This window comes from Triticum dicoccoides, chromosome 1B (genome assembly GCF_002162155.2).
Source record: "Triticum dicoccoides isolate Atlit2015 ecotype Zavitan chromosome 1B, WEW_v2.0, whole genome shotgun sequence".
In the NCBI taxonomy this organism is placed as follows: Eukaryota; Viridiplantae; Streptophyta; class Magnoliopsida; order Poales; family Poaceae; genus Triticum; species Triticum dicoccoides.
Window position 1 is genome coordinate 677,829,377 of NC_041381.1, and position 25,244 is coordinate 677,854,620.

The 25,244-nt window shown below is 46.5% G+C and overlaps 1 protein-coding gene, 1 long non-coding RNA gene and 1 pseudogene across 2 annotated transcripts; all 3 read left to right on the top strand.

The window, feature by feature from the left end:
* The first annotated feature begins 6,392 nt into the window (after positions 1–6,392).
* LOC119350899 lies at positions 6,393–7,919 on the top strand (annotated as a pseudogene).
* A 5,795-nt stretch (positions 7,920–13,714) lies between these two features.
* Positions 13,715–17,527, top strand: LOC119350900. The gene is made up of 6 exons (XM_037618514.1): positions 13,715–13,809; positions 13,943–14,452; positions 14,570–14,692; positions 15,384–16,437; positions 16,521–16,655; positions 16,779–17,527. Exons 1-6 carry the CDS (start codon positions 13,715–13,717, stop codon positions 16,887–16,889), a joined length of 2,028 nt encoding a protein of 675 aa, XP_037474411.1. The 3' UTR covers positions 16,890–17,527.
* Positions 17,528–18,562: 1,035 nt separating this feature from the next.
* Positions 18,563–20,098, top strand: LOC119349606. The gene is made up of 3 exons (XR_005169465.1): positions 18,563–19,258; positions 19,384–19,470; positions 19,632–20,098. It is a non-coding gene; the product is annotated as an uncharacterized LOC119349606 (long non-coding RNA).
* Positions 20,099–25,244: the final 5,146 nt, after the last annotated feature.

Sequence of the window (25,244 nt, forward strand, 5' to 3'; positions counted from 1 at the left end):
CAAACATCTTGGATACATCTTGGACAAGCTTTGTGTACTCAATGCACAACTTGTCATTTTCAGTCTTAACCTTGGCCAGATGCTTCTCATACTTCTGCTTATCAACTACCCTGCCACAATTCTGTTCATGGAACATGTCCCACAACCTTATCAAGCAATTCTGAAGAATTGGAGGCCAGGGCTGGTCAACCCACTCAGTAACACCACAGTTAACACCTTCACTCTACACAATTGATATACACATCACTAAGTGCACTGAATTTAATAACAACAAGTCATATCAGACTAAGTAACTGAAGGTGAGGCTTAATTAAACTGAATATGGTGTTTCATATAACAACTAAAACTGTAACTGAAACCCAACCTGCTTGTACGATGTTCATTCACAGATATATGCTTCCTATACAACAACTTGTCAACATAATACTATGTGGGTTCAATACCTTAAGGCATATTGCAGTTCATCCTTAAAAATACAGTGTAGGTTCAGAAGAGCAACTTGTCAACATAATACTGTGTGGGTTCAGAACAACAACTTGTCATCCTTGTAAAAACATGTGTGGGTTCTCTCAGAAAATGATTCCAAGTAAGGTACTATACCTGTTGCGCTGGACAACATAGAAACGCCTTCCAGTTAAGGTTCCTTCAAATGCCACACACTTAATTGGCCTCATGTGGTGCATCATGCAGGTGGGTTCAGAAAGCTTCCGCTGGCCACGGAAAAGAGGCTCCACGGTGGTGTCGGGGGTCTCCTACATGAACACATCAAAAAATCACCTTAGCTCACAGAACCAGACATAGATCAAAAATTAATTCCCCAATCCAGCAAGATCCCTAACCCTAACCCTAGTTTTGAAGCATACATAAACATAGCTCAAACAGCAACCATAACCCTGCCTACTAAATAACAGTAACCAAAGCTTACGCTAGCTCACAAAGATGAACCCTAACCTAATCTAGCTCCTAGATGAACCCTAACCCTAGCTCAGCAGATCGAAAAACTTACCCAAAGAGCCATGTCCATGCTTGTGATGTCGCACTCATCCTCTGAGCTCGTATCCTCGTCATTCCAGGAAGGCATGGCGGAGGTGGAGCTTCCACATCGCAAGTCACCGCCGGCGTCGAAGAGCAGAGAGGAGAGGAGAGTGAGAGTGAGAGCAGAGATGAGTGCGGGCAGGGGAGCCGAGTGAGAGGGAGGGAGACGACTTAATGAGCGTTGCCGACAGAGAGAGAAAGGGACCGAGCGAGCGGGTGCGGTCCGACCGCACCGATCGGTCCGAGTAACGGCCGTTAACAGCCTCGCCGTCACGCGCGGCGTTGACATGGCCTGACAGGTGGGCCTGGACCGTCAGAAAACGGTTTAAAATGCTAGCAACTGGCTATTTGGGTTTTTTGAGACAGCCGACGAGAAAAGTGATATCAGTCACAAATAAAAAAAGTGGTGATTTTTTGAAACCCTGGCATGAAAAGTGGTAGTTTCATGCTATTCACTCAGGCTAAGAACACAGGAGGAGCAGGCATGATCCTCCGGAACATGCGGGTGAGGTGATCTTTTTGTCCTGCCGCGACATTCTGTCTTGCTCTAGTGCTCTAGAAGCGGGGCTTGCCACGTACATGGAAGGGGTGGCTCTAGCGTTAGGATGGAGAGAGGACCTTTTTTTAATGGTGAAGACGGATTGTGCAGTAGCAGCTGACCTATGTTAAATGTGATGTAGATTAATAGGTCTCCGGCGGCAGTCTACGTACAGAAAACGAAGAGTAGCCTTAACTGTAGGGAGCATGTGATAATGCACGTTAGCAGAGACAGAAATGTTTTAGCCCCCTTCTTGCTCAATGGGGCGTTCTGTCATCTGTGCCCAGAACGCCGGTGAGGATTCGTAACACACCCGTTGAGATTGGCTCCTTATGCCAATTGGACTCTATTGCCAATGCTTAATTATTACAAGTCTGCTTTCGCAAAAGAAAGAAAATAGTGATAAGGGCATCTCCAATGTTGACCCGCAAAGCGAACCAACCTGTGGTTGGATGGTTAAAGGGACTGTGGTAACCCCAGCCCACCAGGGTGAGTGTATGCGCATATGAGCACTTGCGTCTGTACTATGTTAAAAAAAAACGTTGACCCGCAAATTCCTTCGGTATATGTCTGTTTTTATGTTTGGACATGGTCCGCGGACATGATACGGGAGAGAGTCATCCAACGCTGATTACAAAGTATCCAGCTGAGAGGAGAAAAAACTAGGTGGGGATCATGCATGTGGTGGGATATTTGTGGTTTAGTGTCTGGTTGGGAGGAGATACAAGAGGGGGACCATGCATGTGTGGTTGGGAGGAGAGAGAGAGAAGAGAGGGACACACATGTAATCGGTCAGGTGCATATCCGGACTCCGGCAAAACTTACTCACGTTTGTCTCCAAAATACTAGAATTTGGAAGTCCTTCACGGACGGATACGGGTATCTATTGGTTTACAAAATGAACAAATGTGTCCGATCGAATATATACTGTGTTTTGCGGGTCTCCCTTTGACATGCCCTAACACGATCTAAGATCTTAGTAAACATGAGAAAATCAGATGTTGGTTCCAAATTCTTCCTAGCGAAAATACACCCATGAGCTAAATATATGTGAATTTCATGTATTTTCATATAAATGTATTGTGCACCTAGACTGCATGTTGGTGCCAAATTATATTCTTCGCCTTAGGGTATTTCTAACCGAGTCCCTATCCTAACTTCTCAAATGCTCTCTAAATCTTAACTCCTCGAAACCTGACCGAATCCCTATATTTAACTCCCTAAAAAATTGATTAGTTTTTCCATCCTTTGTCAGATACATTTCAAATAATTGCATGATATGTCATCAATCGCTTGGATGATGCAAATTGGCCACATGCAACAATTCAACATACAAACATACATATAGTTCACCCAATGAAACAAGTCAAATTAGAACATGCATATCCAAAAGCCACCAAATCGATCAAGTTTAATTTGATATAAAAAACATGACGTAGCATGTCTTATGTAATGGATCAAGCCCTACCAAATTAACACTACACGAACTCAAACACTCCCATGCTCACCATCACCACAACCACCATTATCACCATCTCCACATCCACCACGACCACCCCACCACCACGATTGACCTCCGATTGGGCTAAGATCTCCCTAGGAGTGAGTCCCCAATACTTCCTTGGCGTGGCATTTTCGTGCTCGGATCCATGATAGCATGCTCTTAGGCCTTCTTGCTTTTTGCAAGCCTCTCCTCCTCGAGTGCAATCCTCCCCTCCTCTGCTCCTCCTTCCTCGCTTGGGCTGCCAGTTTTGCATTTCACTTCTCATCCTCCATCAACTTGAGATCGTTCCACCTTGTCGACTTGTCCTCTTCGCGTAAGATTTCTTTGTATCAATTGTAGCACGAATCTCCTCTCTTTAGGCGCCGACACCTATACATGCCTCTTCCTCTATTTGCAATTCTTTTGCCCATCCGGCCTTTCGTGAGGATTGTCATCCTACTCATCATCAGATAATTTGCCCTTGATCTTGTATTTCTTCCGGCAGTTAATTGCCCCCAATTAAGTGTTGTGGTGTATTGTTCAAAGGATATTCTAATTCGTGACCTTTTCAGTATGGTTTTGAAATTCCTCCAGATCGACTTCTCGTTGCCAACTATTACCTTGTAGCAATGGTGCAACATGAATGCTTTGCCGCCACCCTTTTTGTTGTGTTGCTTGTATAGATCTTGGATGATAGACTCATATCCCTTGATTGGCACTCCATTCAGTGGTGCATGCTTTACTTGATCAACACAACCGGACCACCGATTGCATTACTCTTCTATCACACTCCAACGGTGGGCAAGAGAGCCTCAAGTGCAGCAGGATTGGACGGTCACATTGTTGCAACTGTAGTCTCCAATCCTAGTCCAAAACCTCTCATTCGTTTGATATGTACCAACCGAGGCGTCAAGCAAGACATTCATCCAAGCAAGGCACAAAAGCAATGTCCTCTTCTTGGCGTAGTTCATTGACCTTGTCTTCTTACTGCTTGCTTGTGTCTCCACGAGATCATCGATCTCCTCCCTTCAGGATCATCGTCCTCCTCGCTGTGATGTTCTTGATCATACCTCGCGCCATCAGTTCGTTGACCTTGTCCTCTTACTGCTTGCTCGTGTCTTCACGGGATCATCAATCTCCTCCCTTCAGGATCATCATCCTCCCCGCTCTCTTGTTCTTGATTATACCTCGCGCCATCATCAAGGTAGAGTATGTGTGACTCATCCAACCGAGACATGAAAATTGCAACATTATGCTCCTCCACAGTACAATCACCAAAAACAAGCATATCACAAGATCATCGCCACAAAGCATTACCAACATCCATAGCAAAAAAAATTTACCTCTCGGGCATTTTGCTAGACACTTGGTGGGCATGGACCTCGGCCCCGGCTACGATGACCGTACCTGCTAGAGGAGGAGGTGCTGGGGTGTCTAGAGAGGGGCTACGAGCACCGGAGTGGGAAAAGACATCGGTAAAAGTAAGTTTGCAACTGGATAGTTGTTACACTCCTTTCCACTGCACCAATTGCTCTATTATTGCAGAGCAACCGGTTTGGATCCAAGCTGCCAATCCACATATGGCGTGTGAACAAGGAAAATTGTGTACAATAGTCAGTACTTAGGCCGCACGCCTCGACGTCACCATCTTCCAGCGACCGCGCACCTCAATGGCTCCCTCACCCAATGGCCGGATCTGGCCACGGCGGGATCCGATCAACATGCTTATGTTGCGCGCTGGAGCATGGTGACTCCGCGTCGAAGCTAGCTGATTTGGTTGTGGCCATGCGCTTCAATAGCTCCGTTGTTAGCTGAGTCGGACCAAGACATTTCTACCTAATTTTATTCTGTCAAGTGCGTGTTGAATCTCAACAACCGTTGATGCTAGCTTCAATTGCCGCCACAACTAGCTGATTTAGTTGAGCCCAACGAGGCAGCGGTTTGGCTGTCGGCCGGTAGAGACAACGACCGAACTATGCCCGACTGCTGCGTCAATCTGAATGTGTCTAGAATCTCTCGTTTCCGGTTGGACTTGACGGCTGACCACCGCAATTGGCGCCACATTTGTCGGATTTGACGCCAGAACGCTTCACGCCCTTCCCCTCACACATAATCGGGGGAATTGGGAGAAGAAGCACGGGGCTCCAACTTCAAGCACAAGCGGCCAAAAGGAGGTGGACTGGCCGTGGTGGCTTGCCGGATCTGGCCACGACGAGCTGGCGGAGCGGACGAAGGTGACGCAGACGAGGCAGTGGAGGGCGGTGTCGTCACCGGAGAAAATGATCGGCCGGAGATGTTTTGTTTTGTAACAAAGGCCATGTTGCAATCGCAACAAGCCTCTTCTTGCCAAAGGGCCCTATTTCAGCCTTGCCACGAAAAAACTTACAGTTTCTTTTCTACAACAAGATCTTTGTTGCGAAAAATTTCTACAACAAGACATATGTTGTGAAAATTTTCTGCAACAAGACCTCTGTTGCAGAAAATATTGGAACGCCACTTTTGTTGCAAAGGGGTAGCTGCTTATGCGGGCACATCAAACCAGTGAAGCTAGCCGGAGTAAGCTATGGGGTCATTGCTAATTTTAAGATTATTGTCTTCACAATATACAGTACTTATAACAAACGCCAGAATTGTGGGGTCAGCTTTACTTCAAAAGTTTTTAGGCTCTTTACTTCAAAAGTTGTGGGGTCAGCTGACTCCACTGCTTATAGGTAGAATTGCAACTGCATCAGATGGTCATTAGCGGGTTCATCCAGTGGTCAGGGAAGCGGTCGATTTTTTTCAGTTACTCGCCGACTGACGTGTAGCGTGACCCTTAAAACAAACGCCAGAAAAAACAACGGATAATATTACCTGACGACCGTTCGCTAGGAATACATGACATTTCGAATGATTTCGATGGCTTTTTCCTAGAAAATGCATGTCGCTCTGATGAAACTGTCACACGGACACACAAATAAAAATATCGTCGAAATCGTTCGAAATGCCACCCGTCCCTGGCGAACGTTCGCCAGATATGAGGGTAAAAAAAGGCCAAAAGAAGAAGGGAGAGATCGTTTTGCAGAATCCATACGGCATCAATCTCCAGAGATGTTCCTTCTTTTTAGGTAGATGTTCCTATTCTTTTGAGAACTTGAGATCACACACGATCTCTTAGCACCCTATTTGTAAATAAATCAGCAGTCCTTGGTGTTTGTAGTACTCGTGTACGGCAATATATATGAGACGAGGCGTGCGATTCAGCAGCCCGTACGATCCAAGTCTTCCCTGCCGAAAACCTATCTTACTTCGTCTCCAACCTTCCAGCCACACCATGCGCTCTGCCAGGAGGCGTAGATGCGTTGGAGCAGGCGACGCCGCCTCCTCGACGAGGTGCTCGGCACCGTCGTCTCCCTCCTCCCCACCATTGACGGCGCCCGCACGCAGGCCCTCTCCCGCCGCTGGCATCCCCTCTGGGGCTCATCCAATGCGGCGCTCAACCTCCAGCATGACCTCTTCCCCTACATCCCAGTGTCCAAGATCCTCTCCGACCACTCAGGCCCGGCTCGCTGCTTCTCCATCCACGTCATCATGAACGAAGAAAAGATCGACGGCTGGTTTCGTACGTGCCAGGACCCTCGCAGCCGGCCTCCAGGACCTCGAGGTCGCCAACCTGATGCATATGCCTCACTACCGTCTGCCGTCGCACGCGCTCATCCGCTTCGCGCCCACACTTCGCCTGCTCAAGCTCGTCCGCTGCCTATTCCCCGACCTAGCCACACCGAATTTTCCGCTTCTCAAGCAGCTCATCCTCTACGAAGCCACTATCTCGGAGAAATCCCTTCAAAGCATGATCTCCGGATGCAGGGTTTTGGAAAACGTTTCGCTGCACGACATTGTATTCGGTCGCCTTTGCATCAACTCCCCGACTATCAGGAGCATCGGCTTCTATGCGCCTCGCCAAGTAGAAGTGGAAGGTGGCATCCCTTTCCAGGAGCTGGTCATAGAGGACGCCACTTCCCTTGAGAGGTTAGTACCAATTGATCCAGACTGTGGTTCGACGACCATCCGGGTAATTCGGCCACCTAAACTGAAGATACTGGGTTTGTTATCCAAAGGCATATCCACACTCTGCATTGGAACCACAGTTTTTCAGGTTAGCTGCAAGGTCAATCGTGCATTCACCATTTCTGTATGCAAGAAGTTAATTCTTATATATCACACATACTTCTTCTGTTTTTCGCCAGAAAATGGTTGCCGTCAGCTTGACGACCAAAATGCGCACAATGAACATTTTGGTTATTGACTCTGTTGGTCCTAATCTGGGTGAGGCTGTTGACTTCCTCAAGTGCTTCCCTTGCTTGGAGAAGCTTTATGTCATTGTGAGTATTCTTTACTTTAAAGTTTAAACATGCATGCATGTCACCATTGGATCAGAGTTATGACAAGTGTATTAGTATTTACCAACTGCCTTTATATCGTTTCTTTTCATACCCCCAGTCTCAATTACAAGAGGATATGAAGAATGTGCTGGAGTATGACCCACTGGATCCGGTTGAATGTCTTCAGTTCCATCTAAAAAAGGTGGTGCTGAAGAATTATGATGGTGATAAGAGGTCATTCGCTGACTTTGCCAAGTTCTTTATTTTGAATGCGAAAGTGCTAAAGAAAATGGAAATCGGAGTCATCAACGATCACAGCGACAAATGGATGCATCGTCAACGTAGTTAGCTAAAAGTGGAGAATAGAGCTTCTCAAGATGCACAAATTGAACTAAAAAGGGATGTAAAGACAAGCTTCAAACACCATAGCCATACCCATGAATTTTCAACGGCCGATCCGTTTGATAGGTCCTCATGTGGATGCTACAAGTGTGCTTGGTAGCTTTTTCAAATATGGTGTCACCCTCTCGCCAAAAAGAAAAAAACATGGTTCCCTTATTTTTTGTCTAATGTTATCTTGCTCTTGTGGTGCTCCGCAAAATGACTACTTTATTCAACAAAAGACTACTGTGTTACCTACTCATTCTGGAGCCTGAGTTAAATCCAGAACTCTTTGAGTGTTAGTGTTTATGTATTAAGTATTATGTGCTCCCTCCGTCCCATAATATAAAAATGTTTTTCACACTAGTGTAGTGTCAAAAACGTTCTTATATTATGGAACGGAGGGAGTAGATGGTACTGGTGATACCTCTCCCGCTTTGGTGTCATATTGTAATTTTATAGCACCCGCGTGCTGCAGCTAATATATTTATGTGCCTGCCACTTTATTGAAAAAACAGTGTGTTTTTGTCTAAATGATGCAGTGGTATAAAGCCTATTTATCTGCCTTCAGGTTGTCAGAAAGTCGTTAAGATTAGTATTTCAAATCACTGACATACAAGCATAATATTTGCAACCATGTTTGTTGTCCTAGTTTAGGCAAGATGTATGTCTAGTCAGCAAAAGTCATCTCCTTTGTAATTTGTTGCTGCATATTTATCGTTACTTCTTTTGTTCTCATAAAGAAAAGTATGTAAAGCATTATTGTTGTCTCTTCTGTATACATTTAGCTGGCACCAAAAGGGTAAATATTTCAGCGCTGTACGTGGTTAATAGTAGTTCCCTGATTTCTGATTGTGTCTTTTTTTTAAAAAAAGGAGGATTACCCCGGCCTCTTCCTTAGAGTGATGCATGCGGCCCCTTTATTAATCAAAGTATCCGAAAAGTCTGAGATCTAGAACAAGCTCGCTCTAATTGTGTCTTAACTTGTGAAAAATGGAAAAGGCTGCATTTAATTTGTATGTCAGCGATTTGAAACAGTAATCTTTACGACTTCCTGACAAACTGAAAGGGTGTTAGTCTTGTTTGCTTCGTTGTGTATTTGGCTACTTGGTCCTCTCAGATATTTGGAGTCTGGGTGCAAAATAGTCCCAGTTTAGTGATGCGCTGATAGTTACGGTTGTTTCAATTCTGAACGCAACCTCCTCCGTGTTCTGCCGGTTTAGAGCATCTCCAGCCGCGCCCCCAGGAAGGCCTCTCCATGCGCTTTTTTCGCGCCGGCGCCGGAAAAACGGACCAGTCGCGTCCCCAAAGACCCATTTTTCGCCGCTCGGACCGAAATTGGCCCCGGCGGACCCAAGCCGAACCCGGCGCGCTGGGGGGCGCTTGGGGTCGCCGGCCGAAACGTTTTTGGCGCGAAAACCGGCGGGCCCTCCTTGGCAGCAACTCGGCTCTTCTCGCCGCTTCGTCATCCTCATCGCCTCTTGAAGTTTTCTTGAAGATCGGCGATTTGAGACTCTTTGGTCTTTATATCAGCCTACAAAATCAGATGATAATGCGGTTAATATCTCTTAAAGTCCCAAGTGCATAACAAGTTATACGCTTGGCACTTGGGGGCTAATGCGGATTGCTTCTTAAAACGGATATATTAAAAGTCCCAAGGTTCAATACAAGTGTTAAACTTAGCACTTGGGGGCTAATGTCCAATTGATCAGTTACATCCATGCTGAGGGCAGTTGATAGAGACAAAGTGTTAACAGAAAGTCCCGGTTCATCTTGATAAGGTAAACCGGTCCTTGGGGGACTACTCAATTGAAGTATTCTTAACATTAGAAGACCCGGTTTGTCTACAAGAGATAAACCGGCCCTGGGGGCTACTATGGAGTTGATATGTTGCAAGCAAATTTAAAGTGTTCTGAAAATTACCTCATAGCGCTCCTTCATTAAGTTCACCAAACCGGCTTCATAATCCCGGCTTGTGAAGAGGCGGTTTAAGAATCCGGAATGAAGTTCCTCGGCGCTAAGGTTAACAAAGATGGACAAATCTGTCTTCCCCTTCCCTTTGCCCATAACTGCAAATTCCTCCTTGGCAGTGTGCTTGGACAAAACAACTGGGTTGCCAGGGGCAGTGAAACAATGACCAGTGATAACAACATCATCATCGCCACCTTTTAAGGGGGTTGGCGGATTGACAGTATCCCTAGCTGGGCTTGACAAATCGTCGCCCTTGGCTGGGCTTGGAGGATCAGCATGCGGACTGGACGGATTGACTTCTGGCGCTTCAACATATGTATCCTTATTTTGCGGTACAGGGTCATCAATGGCAATGTCAGCTTCTTTGTCAGCTTCTTCTGAAATTCTATCCGGTCCAACTTCTTCAGTAGTAGGGACAATGGTCTTTGCTTTCTTGCTCAGACGAGCTTTGGTGCTGTGATATTAAAACAAGAGGTTAGTTGGTAAACCGGTGCAAAAAGACAAAATTAAAGACAACATTCTTACCCAGGGACTGTCTTGAGGGGAGGCATTTGAGTGGTTGATGAACCGCCAGATGATGAATTAGAAGATACCTGGTAATTCAGATCAGACGGATTAAGAGGGTCACGGAAGCAACCTTTCAAGGGATAAAGACTTTCGGGAGAACAAGCAACCTCTGGACGATGCTTCCGGTTTGGTGTATCCGGTAAACCGGAAGAAGTGACATGTTGGCCGCTGTGCCGGGTTGTGCGACGACCTTCAGTTTGCTGTGTCTTCAAAGAAAATTGCGGATCCAAATGAGCAGGAAGGTGAGAGTGTTTTACTTTCCGAACAGCGCGGCGAAATCTTTGAACCGGCACAAGGTCAGAATCAGAGGAAAGAGAGATTACCTCTACATGGTCCACACGGCTGGCCTCCGCATCATCCTGGGAATAATCAGTGTCAATAAGGCGTATGAAAAATGAACCAAGGGAGTCAAGTTCTACCTCTAGATCCGACTCATCAACATCCTCAGGCGGATCAAAAGACTCGGCGGTTTTCTTCTTAGCCGTTCTCTTTATGACTTTGCTTTTGGGGCGATGAGTCCTTACCGGTTTGTCTGAAGATTTCCTCTTCCAGAAAGAGTTGTTGGCCTGTAAAAACAAAACAAAGGATTATCAGAATAAGGTTAAAGCGGAAACGGATCAATAAAGATGGAAAAGAATAAAGTTCTTACTGCTGGCGGTTTGTTGGAAGTACAAAAAGGAGCCAATCCGGTCTTGCTGCATTGAGCAATCGGTTCATCCAACATCTTCTTCACAGCTTCAGTAACTTCCTCATCCATTTTTTCTATCTCATTAGACCGTTGAGGGTCTTTTACATCTCCGGTATACTCATGCATCAAACCGGGGCGGCGGCTTAAGGGAAGGATACCCCATGAAACCCAGCATCGAACAAGGTCAATGCCTGTTAAACCGTTCGCTAGGAGGGCCCGGAGCTTAATGATTTGCGGTGCATAAACTTGCCGCTCTTTAGCAGTGAGCCGTAGAGGCAGAGGATGGCCATTGCTAAGTCGCTGCGCATGGTAACCCGGCAGAGGGTTTTCATCAGCAGGTGCGGTGTTCAGACAGTAAAACCAAGTTTGATTCCAATCATTTGGATGGCCGTGGTGTTTTGCATGAGGGAAGTCAACTTCTTTCCTTTTCTGAATTGATACGCCAGCAAGTTCAGTGTTGGGGCCGTCAGAGAATTCGGTCCGACGGTTTAAGTGAAAAAAGTCTCTGAAGAGCTCAACAGTTGGTTCCTCTTGAAGATAAACTTCGCAGAACACTTGGAAATTGCATATGTTGGACACCCGGCAGAGGAAATTCCAATATCCTGAGGATGGAGTTGAAAACTAGGAAGCACATCCTGAAAAAACTTTGAACCGGGCGGGCTAAAACCCCGGTCTAGATGCTGCATGAATACAATCACTTCCCGTTTTGAGGCTCCGGAGGGCAACTCAGGGCCAGGAACTCGCCAATGGAGGGACGTCTTTCTTGGCTAAAGCGCCGGTCAAAACATATCCATTGAGCCGTGTTTCGGTGATCCAGGAAGGAACCCAGTTGCATGCGGTGAATTGCTTGGTCATATTGGAAAGGAAACTGAAAAAAGCACGAAGGCCGGTTTATGATTCGAAGTTCATGTATACCAACCAGAGTTAAACCGGGAATTTATACATGTTAAACCGGCTGCTACTACTCAAGTTCAATGGCGGTTTAAGTGAGGGCTAATGGTACCAGGCGGATTATGATTTTTCTACAAGTTAAAACCGCCTATGAGGGAAGCAACAAAGAAGAAATTCGCTAAGTATTGTAGAAAACAGGTTTCACACAATGATGAAATTAATTTGGATCTACCATGCTTCAGTAAAGAAAAATTGCTGCGACCTATAAAGGCGTTAGGCAGGACAGAGAAGTCCGTGCGTTCTACTAAGGATTCTTTACTAAGAAGAAAGATCTACTAGTGCCGAAACTGGATGCGGAGCAACTACCGCACGAGATCTACGCTACTGTTAGATCAAAGAAACCATGGCAGAAGCAAATGCGAAGAACTGAGATGAACGAGGAACTGTACAGATGAACTTGCTAACCCTAGCATGGATCTAAATATGCGGAGAAGGGGAAAACTTACAGCAGCGGTCTGTTGCGGAGGGACGCCGCTCTTCTCTGGAGCGTTTCAGGTTGATGCAGCGGCCTGGTCGATGCAGAGTTGAAGGTCGACGGCGGCGGCGGCACTTGAGTTCATCAGGGTCGCGAGGAGGAAGACGAGGCGAAGAGGAAATGGGAGAGAATGGAAATACCCCCCGGCTTTATTTATAAGGAGAAAGGGATAAGTGGCAGGCGCGAGAATTGAGGAGCCTGAAGCGGTAAAAGTGGGCGCAGTTGTCGCCTCGATCTTCGAGATACCATTAATGAAGGGAATCTTTTTAATCTTTTTATACAGAGATGATGTCATGATGATCTATTGCCGTGTCCAGAGGGTGACGTCACGACGGTTTAACAAAGTTTACAGGAGAAGACATCATGGCGGTTTACAGAATATAAGGAGATGTTCACAGAATTTCTTTAAATATTGAAGATTGACATGAACAGGTTCAAATCAATCTGGGGCCTAATGTTGGGGATATAACTACTGAGTGTAAACCGCCCAGAAGGGGCCGGTTCACCTTCAACTATATTGAAGCCCACGAAGACCCAGAAGATGGCGCTTTACTAATGAAGCTTAGAGGCCCGGAGCCCAAAGGCGGATTAGGGCGCATAGTGGTAAACCGCCATGGTTATGTAACTTGTATTGTAAGTTATAGGAAAGGGAGACCGAGCCGGACACTTGTATGAGCCGGCCTCGGGACTATGTAGACTGGCCGGGCATCAACCTATGTATGTAAAGGGACGACCCGACGGCGGTTCAAGGGCAAGAAACAACAACTCGAGACCCAGGCAAAGCGTATTTGCTCCCTGGTCATCGAAACTCATCAATTCCATCACAACTAGACGTAGGCTTTCACCTTCATTGAATGGGCCAAACTAGTATAAAACTCTCGTGTCCCTTGTCCGGTTTAACCCCTTCAAGCTAACCCGTTGCGATGGCTCCACGACTAAGTCCTTTCATGAGGACATCTGACGTGTTAATTCCACGACAGTTCCCGCGACGAATCAATGCCAAAGCTGCCGCGCGCTGCCGCGTCGGTCAGCCTCCATTGATGCCTCACGGGCGGTGCAGTGAAGACCGGACGACGCGCGTCCCTCGCCCGCCACGCGTACCCACGGCGGCCACGCGTACGCGCGGCGCCTCCGCCTATATAAGCCACCCCCAGCGCGCCGGTGATGCACAGACACTGCATCACCGACGCCCCGTTCCTCCCTCTCCCCCCACCGTCGCTGACGCCCCGTTCCTTCCTCTCCCCTCCCCGTCTCCTGTTCAGCCATGGCCGAGCGTTTCCCAGGCGACGGCACGGCGGCGAACGGCTTTGGCCGCCGCCACCTTCACGAGGACGAAGCTCGGCTCCTATTTGAGGTCGAGTACCCGGTCCCGCCGGACATGCGGGTGCCCGGGGCGTGGAGGATCAGCGCCGGCGGGGTCCCGGTGCCACCACCGCCCACCGGGGCGGCGCGGCGTGCGGAGATCGCGCGTATCCGCGCCTCTCTGCCGCAGGCGGCGAGGGAAGGTCCACGATACACCCCCGACAGCCCGCTGTGGGGGCCCTTACTTCCGTCGCCGCCACGCCGAGCAGCTCGAGGCCACCAACAGCGTCGTGCCCTCCGGGAGGCTCAACTCCGAAGGCCGCCGCCAATGGTGGGGCCTGCCCGGTCGCACGCTGGAGTCCGTCCTTGAGTACATCGAGGGCGGCAACACGCCCATGCTGGAGTACCCCGCTCCACCGTCCTTCTCCTGCCGGCGTGGGAGCTCGTGGACGCCGAGGCACACGGAGGTGTCCTCCTCCTTGTCCGGTCGCTCGACCGTCTCTACCTGCCTCCACCCCGTCAAGCCGGAGCCCCAGGACACGCCGGTCAGCCACCGCACCTGCAGCGCCGACGTCCACATCGCCGACCCCTCCCCCACCTATGGACGCCTCGTCCTCGTCAGGCCGAAGGTGGAGCCCGACCTTCTCTCGGAGTACGAGGCCATAGCTCAACGCGGCTTCTCCGACGAGGAGGCCCTAAAGTGGGCGTGGGACGACTACCTCCGCGACGAGATGGTCCGGCAGCGCCGAGCCTTGGAGGAGATAGCCGCCCGCAGGCGTGGGCGCGAGGACGAGCACGATGTGGTGATCCTCGACAGCGACGACGACGAGGACGCCCCCGGATCGTCCAAGCCGTCGCGCCAACCTGGGGAGGGGTGCAGCAGGGACGGCGGCCGCGACGACGACGACGACTGCACGCAGTTCTACAGGCGCCTCGGCATGTAGAGCTTCAAGGGCGCGCGGGTGGCGAGGAGCGGCGAGGGCGAGGGCGGGCCTAGTAGCGTTTTTTTATATAATATTTTAAATATGTATGAACTTGCCGAAGTTTGGTTGAATTTAGCCGTGTTTCAAACGAACTCACCGAACGTTTTCTTTAAAAAAAATTAGATGCGCCTGGGAGCGGTCCTGGGGCCGGTGACTGAGGACCAACTCGTCTCCAGGCGGCGATTTTAGGCGCCTCTTGGGGACAAACGGCTGTAGATGCTCTTAGTGTATTCCATAACACAGAGAGAGAACTAGATAGCCAATCACGTCAAAATCAAGCAGCTTTGTCCCTTCGGGGACATCCGATAAAAATCAAGCTGCTTTCATTCAACTTCAGTCTAGCACATCGAACACAGAGATATTAGAAGACATCGAACACAGCTAGCAAAATAGACGCCTCTCCTATTTATCTTTTTCACAACAGCTATATGGAGCCCTCCCAACCCCTTTTTGATGTCGTCCACAATTGGTTTGCAGTCGCAGGCGATTACCAAATGATCCAAAAAATTAGATCAGCCGCAAGTGCCAGGCCTCGCGACATGCTATGGCCTCCAGAACAATTGAATTATTAATTAACACCAGGTAGAGCAATAGCCAATAGGCGTCCAACTCAGATTTTTTTTTTTTGAGACACGCCATCCAACTCAGATGGCCCAGGCGAGGAACCATCTGGGCTTGGGCTGTGGTTGTCACTAGAGCCGAAAGAAAATCCCCAAACCCTTCTTCTTCTCCCTCTGCTCGGATTTCATTCCAGTTCACCAGACCAAACCCTACCCTGCTTCCCCGATCCCCAATCCCCAATCCATGGAGGAGGAAGCCCCCACGAGGCGTAGTAGATCCGTCGGATCCGGCGACCAGCAGGCACCACCGGGGGGCGAGGGGCGGCGGGGAGGAGCATGGAGGCCTCGACGTCGACGACCTCATCAGCCGCCTTCCCGACGAGGTGCTCGGCACCGTCGTCTCCCTCCTCCCCACCAAGGACGGCGCGCGCACGCAGGCCCTCTCCCGCCGCTGGCGTCCCCTATGGCTCTCGCCCAACGCGCCGCTCCACCTCGGTGACGACATCGACATCCTCGACCTCCCGATCTCCAGTATCCTCTCCGACCACCCAGGCCCGGCCCGGCGCGTCTCGCTCTACCGCAGGTTCCTCCCCGACGAGATCGACGGCTGGTTCCGCTCCGGGTCCCTCTCCGGCCTCCAGGACCTCGAGGTCGTCAACCTGGAATGGGACCACCAACTGCCGCTGCCGTCGCACGCGCTGATTCGCTTCGCGCCCACGCTCCGGCTGCTCAGCCTCAGCCACTGTCGATTCCCGGACCTGGGCGTGCCGTCGAGTTTTCCGCACCTCAAGCAGCTTTTCATGTACGATGTCGGTGTCTCGGATAACCATCTCCAAAGCATGATCGCCGGATGCGTTGTTCTGGAAAGTGTTTCACTGCACATCATGGGATTTGGTCGCCTTTGCATCACATCCTTGACTCTCAGGAGCATCACCTTCTACGGACCGTCGAAAGGGGAAGGTGCCGTCACTTTCCAGGAGCTGGTCATTGAGGACGCCCCTTCCCTTGAGAGGTTGGTAACACTTGATCCATACTGCGGTCCTGCGACCATCCACGTAATCCGGGCACCTAAACTGGAGATACTTGGGTCGTTATCTCAAGGCATATCCACACTCGGCACTGGAACCGCTTTCTCTGTTCAGGTTAGCTGCAAGCCCAATCTCTCCATTCACCATTGCTATATGCAGGGGATTATTCTCATTGTCACACTTGTTATTTTCTCCAGAAAATGGTTGCTGTCAGCTTGACATCCAAAATGCACACGGTGAAGATTTTGGTTCTCGACTCTATCGGTCCTAATCTTGATTCGGTTGTTGACTTCCTCAAGTGCTTCCCTTGCTTGCAGAAGCTGTATATATTTGTGAGTATTCATACCTAATGTCAAACTCGGCAGTGGGTCAGACTTATGTTCTAGTGAACTGGTATTTTGTTCCTAATTTGTTAACACATGCCTTTATATCGGGGTTTCTTTTTCTATCCGCAGCCGCATCGAGGAAATTATGTTAGTAATGTGCGCGAGTATGACCCACTTGATCCAATTGAATGCCTTGAAGTCCATCTGAAAAAAGTTGTGTTGAGGAATTACAATGGTTAACGAGGCCAGTAATTGACTTTGCCAGGTTCTTTATTTTGAACGCAAAAGTGCTAGAGGAAATGGAAATCGGAGTATTCAGCCACCGCAAGGACAGATGCTTGCGCCGTCAAGGTAGAGAACTACAAGTGGAGAATAGAGCTTCTCGAGATGCACAAATTGGACTAAAGATGGATGAAGAAACTATTTTGAAACACCATGATCGTACCCATGATTTTTCAAAGGCTGATCCCTTTGATAAGCCCGGTGGACGCTTGATACATATGTTCTAGATGACCTTTCATGAATGTGGTGCTTAAACCTAAGTTTGAAATCGAATGCTTTGTTACCAACTTTGAAGCAAACCAGGATCATGGAGGTGGTGCTTAAGCCTAAGTTTGAAATCCAAACTTGCTGATGTGCAAGACGCATGAATGTTACTATAGTACGTATGTGGTTATGTTTAGTTTGTACTGGTTGTTTCTCTCCTGTTCCGTGTCCTATGTAAGCTGGTAGCTCTGGTATGTGTTATGTTTAGTAGGTACTGGTTGTTTTTCTCCTGTCTCATGTCCTATGTAAGCTGGTAGCTCTGCAGGCTGCTGCTAATATATCTTTGTATGCACTGCTTGCTTTAATGAAAAAACTGTTGTGTTTTTTGTCTAGAAGCATGTAGTATATAGTTTTATTTCTTTGCATGAAAGTTATTCAACTTTGTCAGCAAGTTATTAATATTGTTTAGCCAGGGATTGAAATGGTCAGTCATAATTTGCAACCTTCTGTCTGCTGTTTAGCCAGGGATCTATGTTTGTTTTACAGGAATCATTTGTTTAACACATTTGAAATTGCACTCAAGTTACTTATTGTATTCCCGTAAAAAGAAGAAACTACAGTTTGAATGGTGATTTTATTCTGTGTAGAATTAGGTGGCATTAGAAGGTGTACTTTTCACAGCTATTTTTAATGATTTCCTGACCTCATTCTGACACAAACTGTGTAGTTGGAACAAAAGAAGAAGAAAAAATATGGTTTATCTACATGGCTATGAATGATTGTTATATTCTAGTGGCGACATTATCAGAGTTCATCCTCTGCTATCAAGTCTGTTTTTGTGATTCAATGAATGGTCATTGATGCTAATGCATGAACTTGTCTTGAGAAAATGGTTGCAATGCCATTGTAGTTCTCCAGGGAATGTTGTGTGCTCTGGTTGATTGATTAGCATATATAGATCATTTGTGCAAGTCACTATAATCAGAGGTCTTTGTGAGTTTCCTGATTCCTTATGAGCTCTTGTTCTTCATGAAGATTTGTTGCGGCTCTCCGTTCATTTCTCTTGTAAATTTTCGGTGTGTTGAATGAGCTCATCTGGCTGGTACATCATACCATTATTGGGAAAGCAGGAGTTTGTAATTCAAGGAGAGCAGCATGCAGTTAGTCTCCACCTTGAAACCTACTTGCTGGTACACTGCCTTCAGTTCAGCATCCCAGAGAAAGAAATAAGTCCAGTAGTAGTCATCATTCCTTTCAACTGGTACGTTTTACTCAGGAAGTGACCTGCACAAGACTATATAGTTTGTTCATTCCAAGCTAGAAAGTGTGCACCTGAAAGAGTGTTCCAGGATTCCCTGAAACAATATAAACCCATTATTATTGGAGGGAGAAAAGGCAGGGCAATCTTCCTTGAGAATGTTTAGAAGTCAATGTACCCAAAACTATGAAATTTCTAACATACCTAGGTGAATATTCTAGGTTTCTATGGAAGCAGCATCGGTGCTTGGTTAAATTCTGGTTGCAAAATATTGGCTGCGTATTTGGCTGTGTATTTGGCTACTTGGTCCTCTCAGATATTTGAATTCTGAACGCAAAATATTCCCAGTTTAGTGTTGCGCTGATAGTTATGCATCTTATGATGGCTTCAATTCTGAATGCAATCTCCTACGTGTTCTAGCAATTCTAGCGCAGTCTCAGATGCAGTCCAGTCACAAGTGAACTTCTGCCAAGCTTTGTGCAACGAGTAGGCAGGGCCTAATACATACATAATGTCTAACGGAGAACTAGATAGTCAACCAACATCTACACACGTCAAAATCAAGCAATTTTGATTCAACTTCTGGAAACCAGTACATCAGGCACAGAGATATTACAAAAGATGCATAGCTCAATTCGAATTTTTTTTCAAATCGCATGGAAACAGTAACAGAGTTCTGCTAGGAGAAGAGTCAAATAAAATTCAGGGACTCACGCTTCCCCAGCAGCAAAAAATAACAACATTTACTCCTTGTTTGTTCTACTCAAGAAACAACCCAACAGGAAGGGAGGCAGGCAAACAGATTTAGGAAACAACAAGCAAAACGCCTTGAATGCAATTGATCTACTCAACAAATTCACTTCAGGTACGTGGTATATCGCTCGGGAAATACACGTTTTTCATAGAAATTGTACAATTGCAATTTACTCGCAGTAGCATTCCTTTATCGGCTTCAGTTAAAACTTACAGTTAGACTGTATGCTTCTCTAGATAACATGCAAGGACTTCCCTCACTCGCGCCATTTATGTTGTGAATTGCCCTTCAGCACTACTCCTCACATCAAGCATTGTAGCATGGTAAGTGACAACCATTTTCAGTCTTTCACTCCCTGTCCCTGATGTTGTGTCTCTGTTGGCAATATGATTACGGTAGCAGACTAGACATCAGGGATTTTGTAATGCTATTACTTTGCTATTTTTTCAAATGCGGTGCTACTGTTTTGTGTGTGATGCTTCAGCTCCATGCAAGCATCGGGGAAAAGGAATACTGAGGCAAGCGTTCAAGTCTGAGTCTGCCTGCATCTTATCCAGAGAAACACCAGAATGTGGTTCGCTGAGCCAACAGGAATATTACGAGCAGTACACACCCGAGGCGTACTTCAAGCCGGACGAGGAGGCCACGGTGTGCATCGGGAACCTACCCTATGACATTGTGCTCTTTGGGTTGGCTGGAATGGGATCATTGTGTTGTCGGAAGCGAGCTTTATTAGTTAGCTCTTCATTGTCCTTGTCTGTCATTGATGTGTGAAAATAATGCCTCAAATTCCTGATTCATCTGCAGTGTATGCACACAAGAAATAGACCTGCAATTATTGTAACGACATCGCATAGTTCTGAGGTGAGCCTTATGGCTGCTCTGTGAGCTTGTGCGATAGTTTAGGTTGCAGTTGGTAGCTGTATGATCTTATTTTGAACGCTGTTTGTGTTGTGTGGAGTTGCTGTTGACAACAAGCTCTTATCCGAGTCATGGCTAGCCACTTGGATTGTTCATTAAATCATCATACTCCTTAATTGTCGGGCGTGCAGTACGTTCTGTGATATCTGTTTCGTCAGTGTTGTTGATACTTGGGAGGCAGTTAGAAAATACAGTTATTAGGACAGGTATGTGTTGTCTTTGTTCTGAAACACCGTTTCTGCTTTGTGTCTGTGCAGATCATTTATGACAAGGAAACAGGCAAGAGCTGTGGCTATCGGTTTGTCAGTATGAGTACAGTTGAGGAGGCCGAGAAGGCCATCGATGTGCACAATCTCCGCGTGAGTATATTTGATAAGTGATAACCTGTTGCGGCTAGTATCCTCAAGTTAGAAGGGACCTGTTTTCCTATGATAGGTGCCGCTTGTGTGTTCATAGTTGACCATGTATTTGATTGCACTACCGGTGGAATGCCTTCCCCCAGATTGCATTTGCATTTTTTTCCCCTTTTTTTTCCAAAAAGGAGGATGTCCCCGGGCCTCCGCAAGATGCAACACAGCCAATACGCATACCTTTCCTGTGGTAGGTTCCCGTGTGCTAATATGATGTGGTACTGGATTCTGCTTTACATACAAAGTTAATCATTTTGATATACGAAAAGGTGTGGTAGCTCCCGGGGGTCGGGGCACCCCATTATCCTCTCCGTCTGACCTCGCTGAGATGATTTGATGCTACTTTGTGCGCACCATTTTTTCTTGTGCCTATCGAGTATGATGACATGCCCCTTTCATGCTTTGATTTGAGTTTTGCAGGTTTGGAAGGGACGGAAACCGCTGAAGGTTTTAGTTGCTGGGTTTTGCACGTTTAGCTAGGAGCATCATAGCACGTATCATACTGGTCTAGATTCAGTCAGAGCCTGCATTAGCTTTTTTTCAGAAAGACGGGGAGGCTCTCCCCGGCTCCATTGCTTAGAACGAAACCAAACGAGTTTGTGTCTCTTACATCAGCTCGCTGAGAGGAGCAGTTTGAAAGGAAATAAAAGTCTGATTACAACTTAGCTAAATCCCACAACAAACTATGCGATACATTAATGCAGGGTGACAGCGGCAGATCTTCAGCTCCAGGGAAAGCGAAAGCTCTGATATCTTCACACTGCCGAGCAAGCGATTCTGGGGCTGATCTTCTGGTCTTCAGTGGTGGGGCAAACACTGCTTGTGGTGACCAGCGAGCAGTGAGCGTGGACACATGGCTGGCAACAATAGTCTTGGCTCCAGAGTCCCTTTTCTTGGCTGGTGACACGAAGCCGGCAGCCTCATCACTGATCCTGAGCTTGCTCCAGGGGTCTCCAGATTTTGGAGTGTCCAAGTGCACCTGGGGCATTTCAGTCAGCCACTCCTGATACTCAGAGGATACTGAACGAATCTTGCCAGGAATGTTGAGAAGTCCATCAACCTTGCTCTGCTCTGGAGACAGAACAGCCCAGTATCTGATAGTTCTTAGAAGTTAGAACTACCCTCTACACCTGTGTAACAGAGATCCAATTGGTGTTGTTAAAAATCATAGAGTTCCTATATTTCCACGAGCAACAAAGAATCGCAGCGCTAACAGTATTCAAAGCCGAGTTCTTTTTATTTGAAATCCAATATCTAGCTATGGATGATTATCTCTAGTCATTAACTTATTATTAGAGAAAATCTAAAGGAAAAACATGGATCTTTGGTGGAACTTTAAGGTTCGAGACAGCATGTAGATATATAGACTGGTTGGACCCCTCTAAAGTTGGTGTAGTAATGTCCTTTGTTTTCTAACTGCCAGATCAAGGAATCAGCTTCTTCAATCAAAGTCACACTCTTAGCAATCTCCACTAATTGGTACCAATCTTCCATCAGTTTGATGTCAAAGTTCCTCAAAGAAAGTTTTAGTTGCTGGCGATCCCAGACTTCATTAATGCATTTAGTTGATGTCAAAGTTCCTCCAAGAAAGTTTAAGCTTCGTGTAACAAAAATCGGCCACAGCCCGCCCAGCCACTAGCAAATGAAATGGACGATTCAGAGAAGACTGAGCTGTGAAAAAAATAGTGAATTTCCTTTGTACTGTCCCACACACCTTTAATAGTGTAGCTCTGCCACTGGCAAATAGTATAGACAAGCCAAAACTATACTGCTAAGGGGGAGGTGCCAAACGACGTGTCCTCCCAAAATCTAATTTTATCCCCCTTCCCCACTTTCCATCTATACCCAAACTTCATGGTTGGGGTGATGGATTTAACACCTTTCTAGATGCTAGAAACATTTGGGTTGGGGTTGTGTACAAACAAAACCATACATATATTTATGGTATATCATTTTTCTCCAGGGTTTCCCATTTCCTTCATAATATCTCTTGATCCAAGAACCAAGGAGGCAAAGGTTAATTTCCTAGAGATTTGGGATTCCTATGCCACCAAATTCCTTTTTCATACACACCAACCTCCAGTTGGCTAAATGTATCTTCCTATGACCTTCAAATTCATTCCATAAACAGTGAGCCATTTGTGAACTAATTATGTCTATGTCCCATTTAGGGAATTTGAAAAAAGATAACAAGTAGATGGGTATACTGTCTAGACGGGTTTGATTGTTTGAATAAGAATGAGCCTCCCTCTGTACGAGAGTAGTTTCCCTCTCCATCTAGCAATCCTCTTCACATTTTTTATCTATCTTGATGTCTTCTCTTTTGGGCTTGTCATGGTGTAAGGGAATTCCCAAGTATTTAATAGGGAACTTACCCCCGCCTGCTACACCCTAATAGGTCAAGGAAGATGTCAAACTCCTCACACTCACCGTTTATGAGGATAAGCTCACTTTTGTTATAGTTGATTCTCATTCTTGACACCTGCTCAAAGCAATTCAACACTATCTTGAGGTTTTGAGCATGGTCAATATCTAGGTAGAGAATAGTGTCATATGCATACTGGATGCAGATAATGCCTCCATGGCAGACATCTATATAGAGCCCACTTATATGTTGGTGGTCTGCAGCTTTGGAAAGCATCCTAGTTAACACATCTACTACAAGTTTGAAAAGCAAAGGGGAAAGGGGATCCCTGGCCTGAGCCCTTTACCAATGGTAAATAATTCACTCTCAACATTGTTCAGTTTCACCCCCACTGAGCCATCCTGAGTGATTAACTTAGTCCATCTTAACCACTTGGACCCAAAACCTTTGATCCTTAGCAGCTTAGTAAGAAGTTCTAGGTCGACTTTATCAAAAGCCTTTTCATAATCTAGTTTGAGTGCCAACCCTTGTTGATTACTAGAGTGGACAGAATGCAGGACCTCATGAGCAGTAACCACACTTTACAATATATATCCTCCTTTTAGGAAGGTAGATTGGTTACTGGCTTGATCTCCGGATGCTCTTCTTTGAAAAGTGCTTCATAGTACAACATGGAATCTCGTCGTGTTTGCATCAAGTCGTCGACCATCAGGAGCATCAGCTTCTACGGCCGTTGGGTCACTTTCCAGGAGCTGGTCATTGAGGACTCCCCTTCCCTTGAGAGGTCAGTACCACATCCAGACTGTGGTCGGGCGACCATCCACATAATCCGGGCACCTAAACTGGAGATAATTGGTTTGTTATTTAAAGATATATATCCACACTCCACATTGGAATCATGGTCTTTCATGTTAGCTGCAAGCACAAACGCTCATTCTCCATTTCTATATGCAGTGTATTATTCTCATATCACACTTCTCCTTTTCTCGAGGAAACGGTTTCTCTTAGCTTGACAACCAAAATGCACACGATGAAGATTTTGGTTCTTGACTCTATTGGTCCTAATCTGGATTCGGTTATTAACTTCCTCAAAGTGCCTCCCTTGCTTGCAAAAGCTATATATCTTTTGTGAGTATTCATATCTTCCCTTGCTTGCATACTTGTGTTCTAGTAAAATAGTATTTTGTTGCTAATTTGTTAACAATTGTCTTCATATTGGGTTTGTTTTTTCGCAATCCCATGCAGAAAAGGATATTAGTAATGTGCAGGAGTATGTCCCACTTGTTCCAATTGAATGCCTTGAACTCCATCAAATAAAGGTGGTGTTGGAGAATTATGATCGTAACAAGAGGCCATGAATTGACTTTGCCAAGTTCTTTATTTTGAACTCAAAAGTGCTAGAGGAAATGGAAATTGGAGTCCTCAACCATCGCAACGACAAATGGATGTGCTATCAACATAGACAGCTACAAGTGGAGAATAGAGCTTCTCGAGATGCACAAATTGAACTAAAGAGGGATGTAAAACCGAAATGCAGAAACCACCAGCACACCCATGATTTTTTAGTGGATGATCCTTTTGATATGCCGTATTGACGCTTGCTAAAGGTGATCTAGGTAGCCTTTCCGGAGATTGTGTCACTGCTTGCCCTTGTTTGTCTGTCTAATGTTATCTCACCCTTGTAATGCTCTGCAAAATGATCTACTTCATTCATCAATGGAATGCTTTGTGACCCACTTTGAAGCAAGTGCTGCACTGCATATTCTATAATGGATATATTTGAAGATATTATCCTCAAATATGCGCCCGATATGAACCAATCTAAGTTGGGCGTGAGAGGGGGCATTTGCCCCTTACCCCCAACATGATATCTTGGTTGGCATATTGTTTATATTTCACATTATCCATGTTACTGCATAAATAATTGAGATGCATGGCTAATTAGTAACGCTAGGTTGTACTAGTAACGTTGCGCTCCTGAATGGGGACGAAGACGACGTCATCGACAATGCCGAGGTGCCACTCCTCAACTAAGACGACGACGGCCTCGACCACGGCGCTCTCCCAAACGGTTTTGAGCTCTTCGTCCCGGAACAGGATGGCGGGAACTTGCATTTTTCATACCATAGGGAGTCGAGCACTTCGTGGACCGAGACGATGCACTCTTCAACGTCAGCGACCCTGCCAGTAGCGTGGATGGCGGCGGCGGCGAGGAGGGGTACCTCACCGCAGCAGCTTTTGACTCATTGAGAAGAGCCACTTATGTATAGTATTTATCCCTAATTTGTTAGGAATTTTGTGAGTTACCTACCTCTGGTCTGTTTTGATAGATTCTAGTGCAACTATTGTATTTGCCTTTTATTTTTCCATGGTAAATTAACCATAATTGACATGGCAAATT

Excerpts from the sequence above, each read along its gene's own strand:
- LOC119350900 (XM_037618514.1), top strand. The coding sequence starts at position 13,715 with ATGGCCGAGCGTTTCCCAGGCGACGGCACGGCGGCGAACGGCTTTGGC. Across the intron at positions 14,693-15,383 it reads TTCTACAGGCGCCTCGGCAT|ATGGCCCAGGCGAGGAACCA; the intron begins GTAGAGCTTCAA and ends CATCCAACTCAG. Across the intron at positions 16,656-16,778 it reads TGCAGAAGCTGTATATATTT|CCGCATCGAGGAAATTATGT; the intron begins GTGAGTATTCAT and ends TTCTATCCGCAG.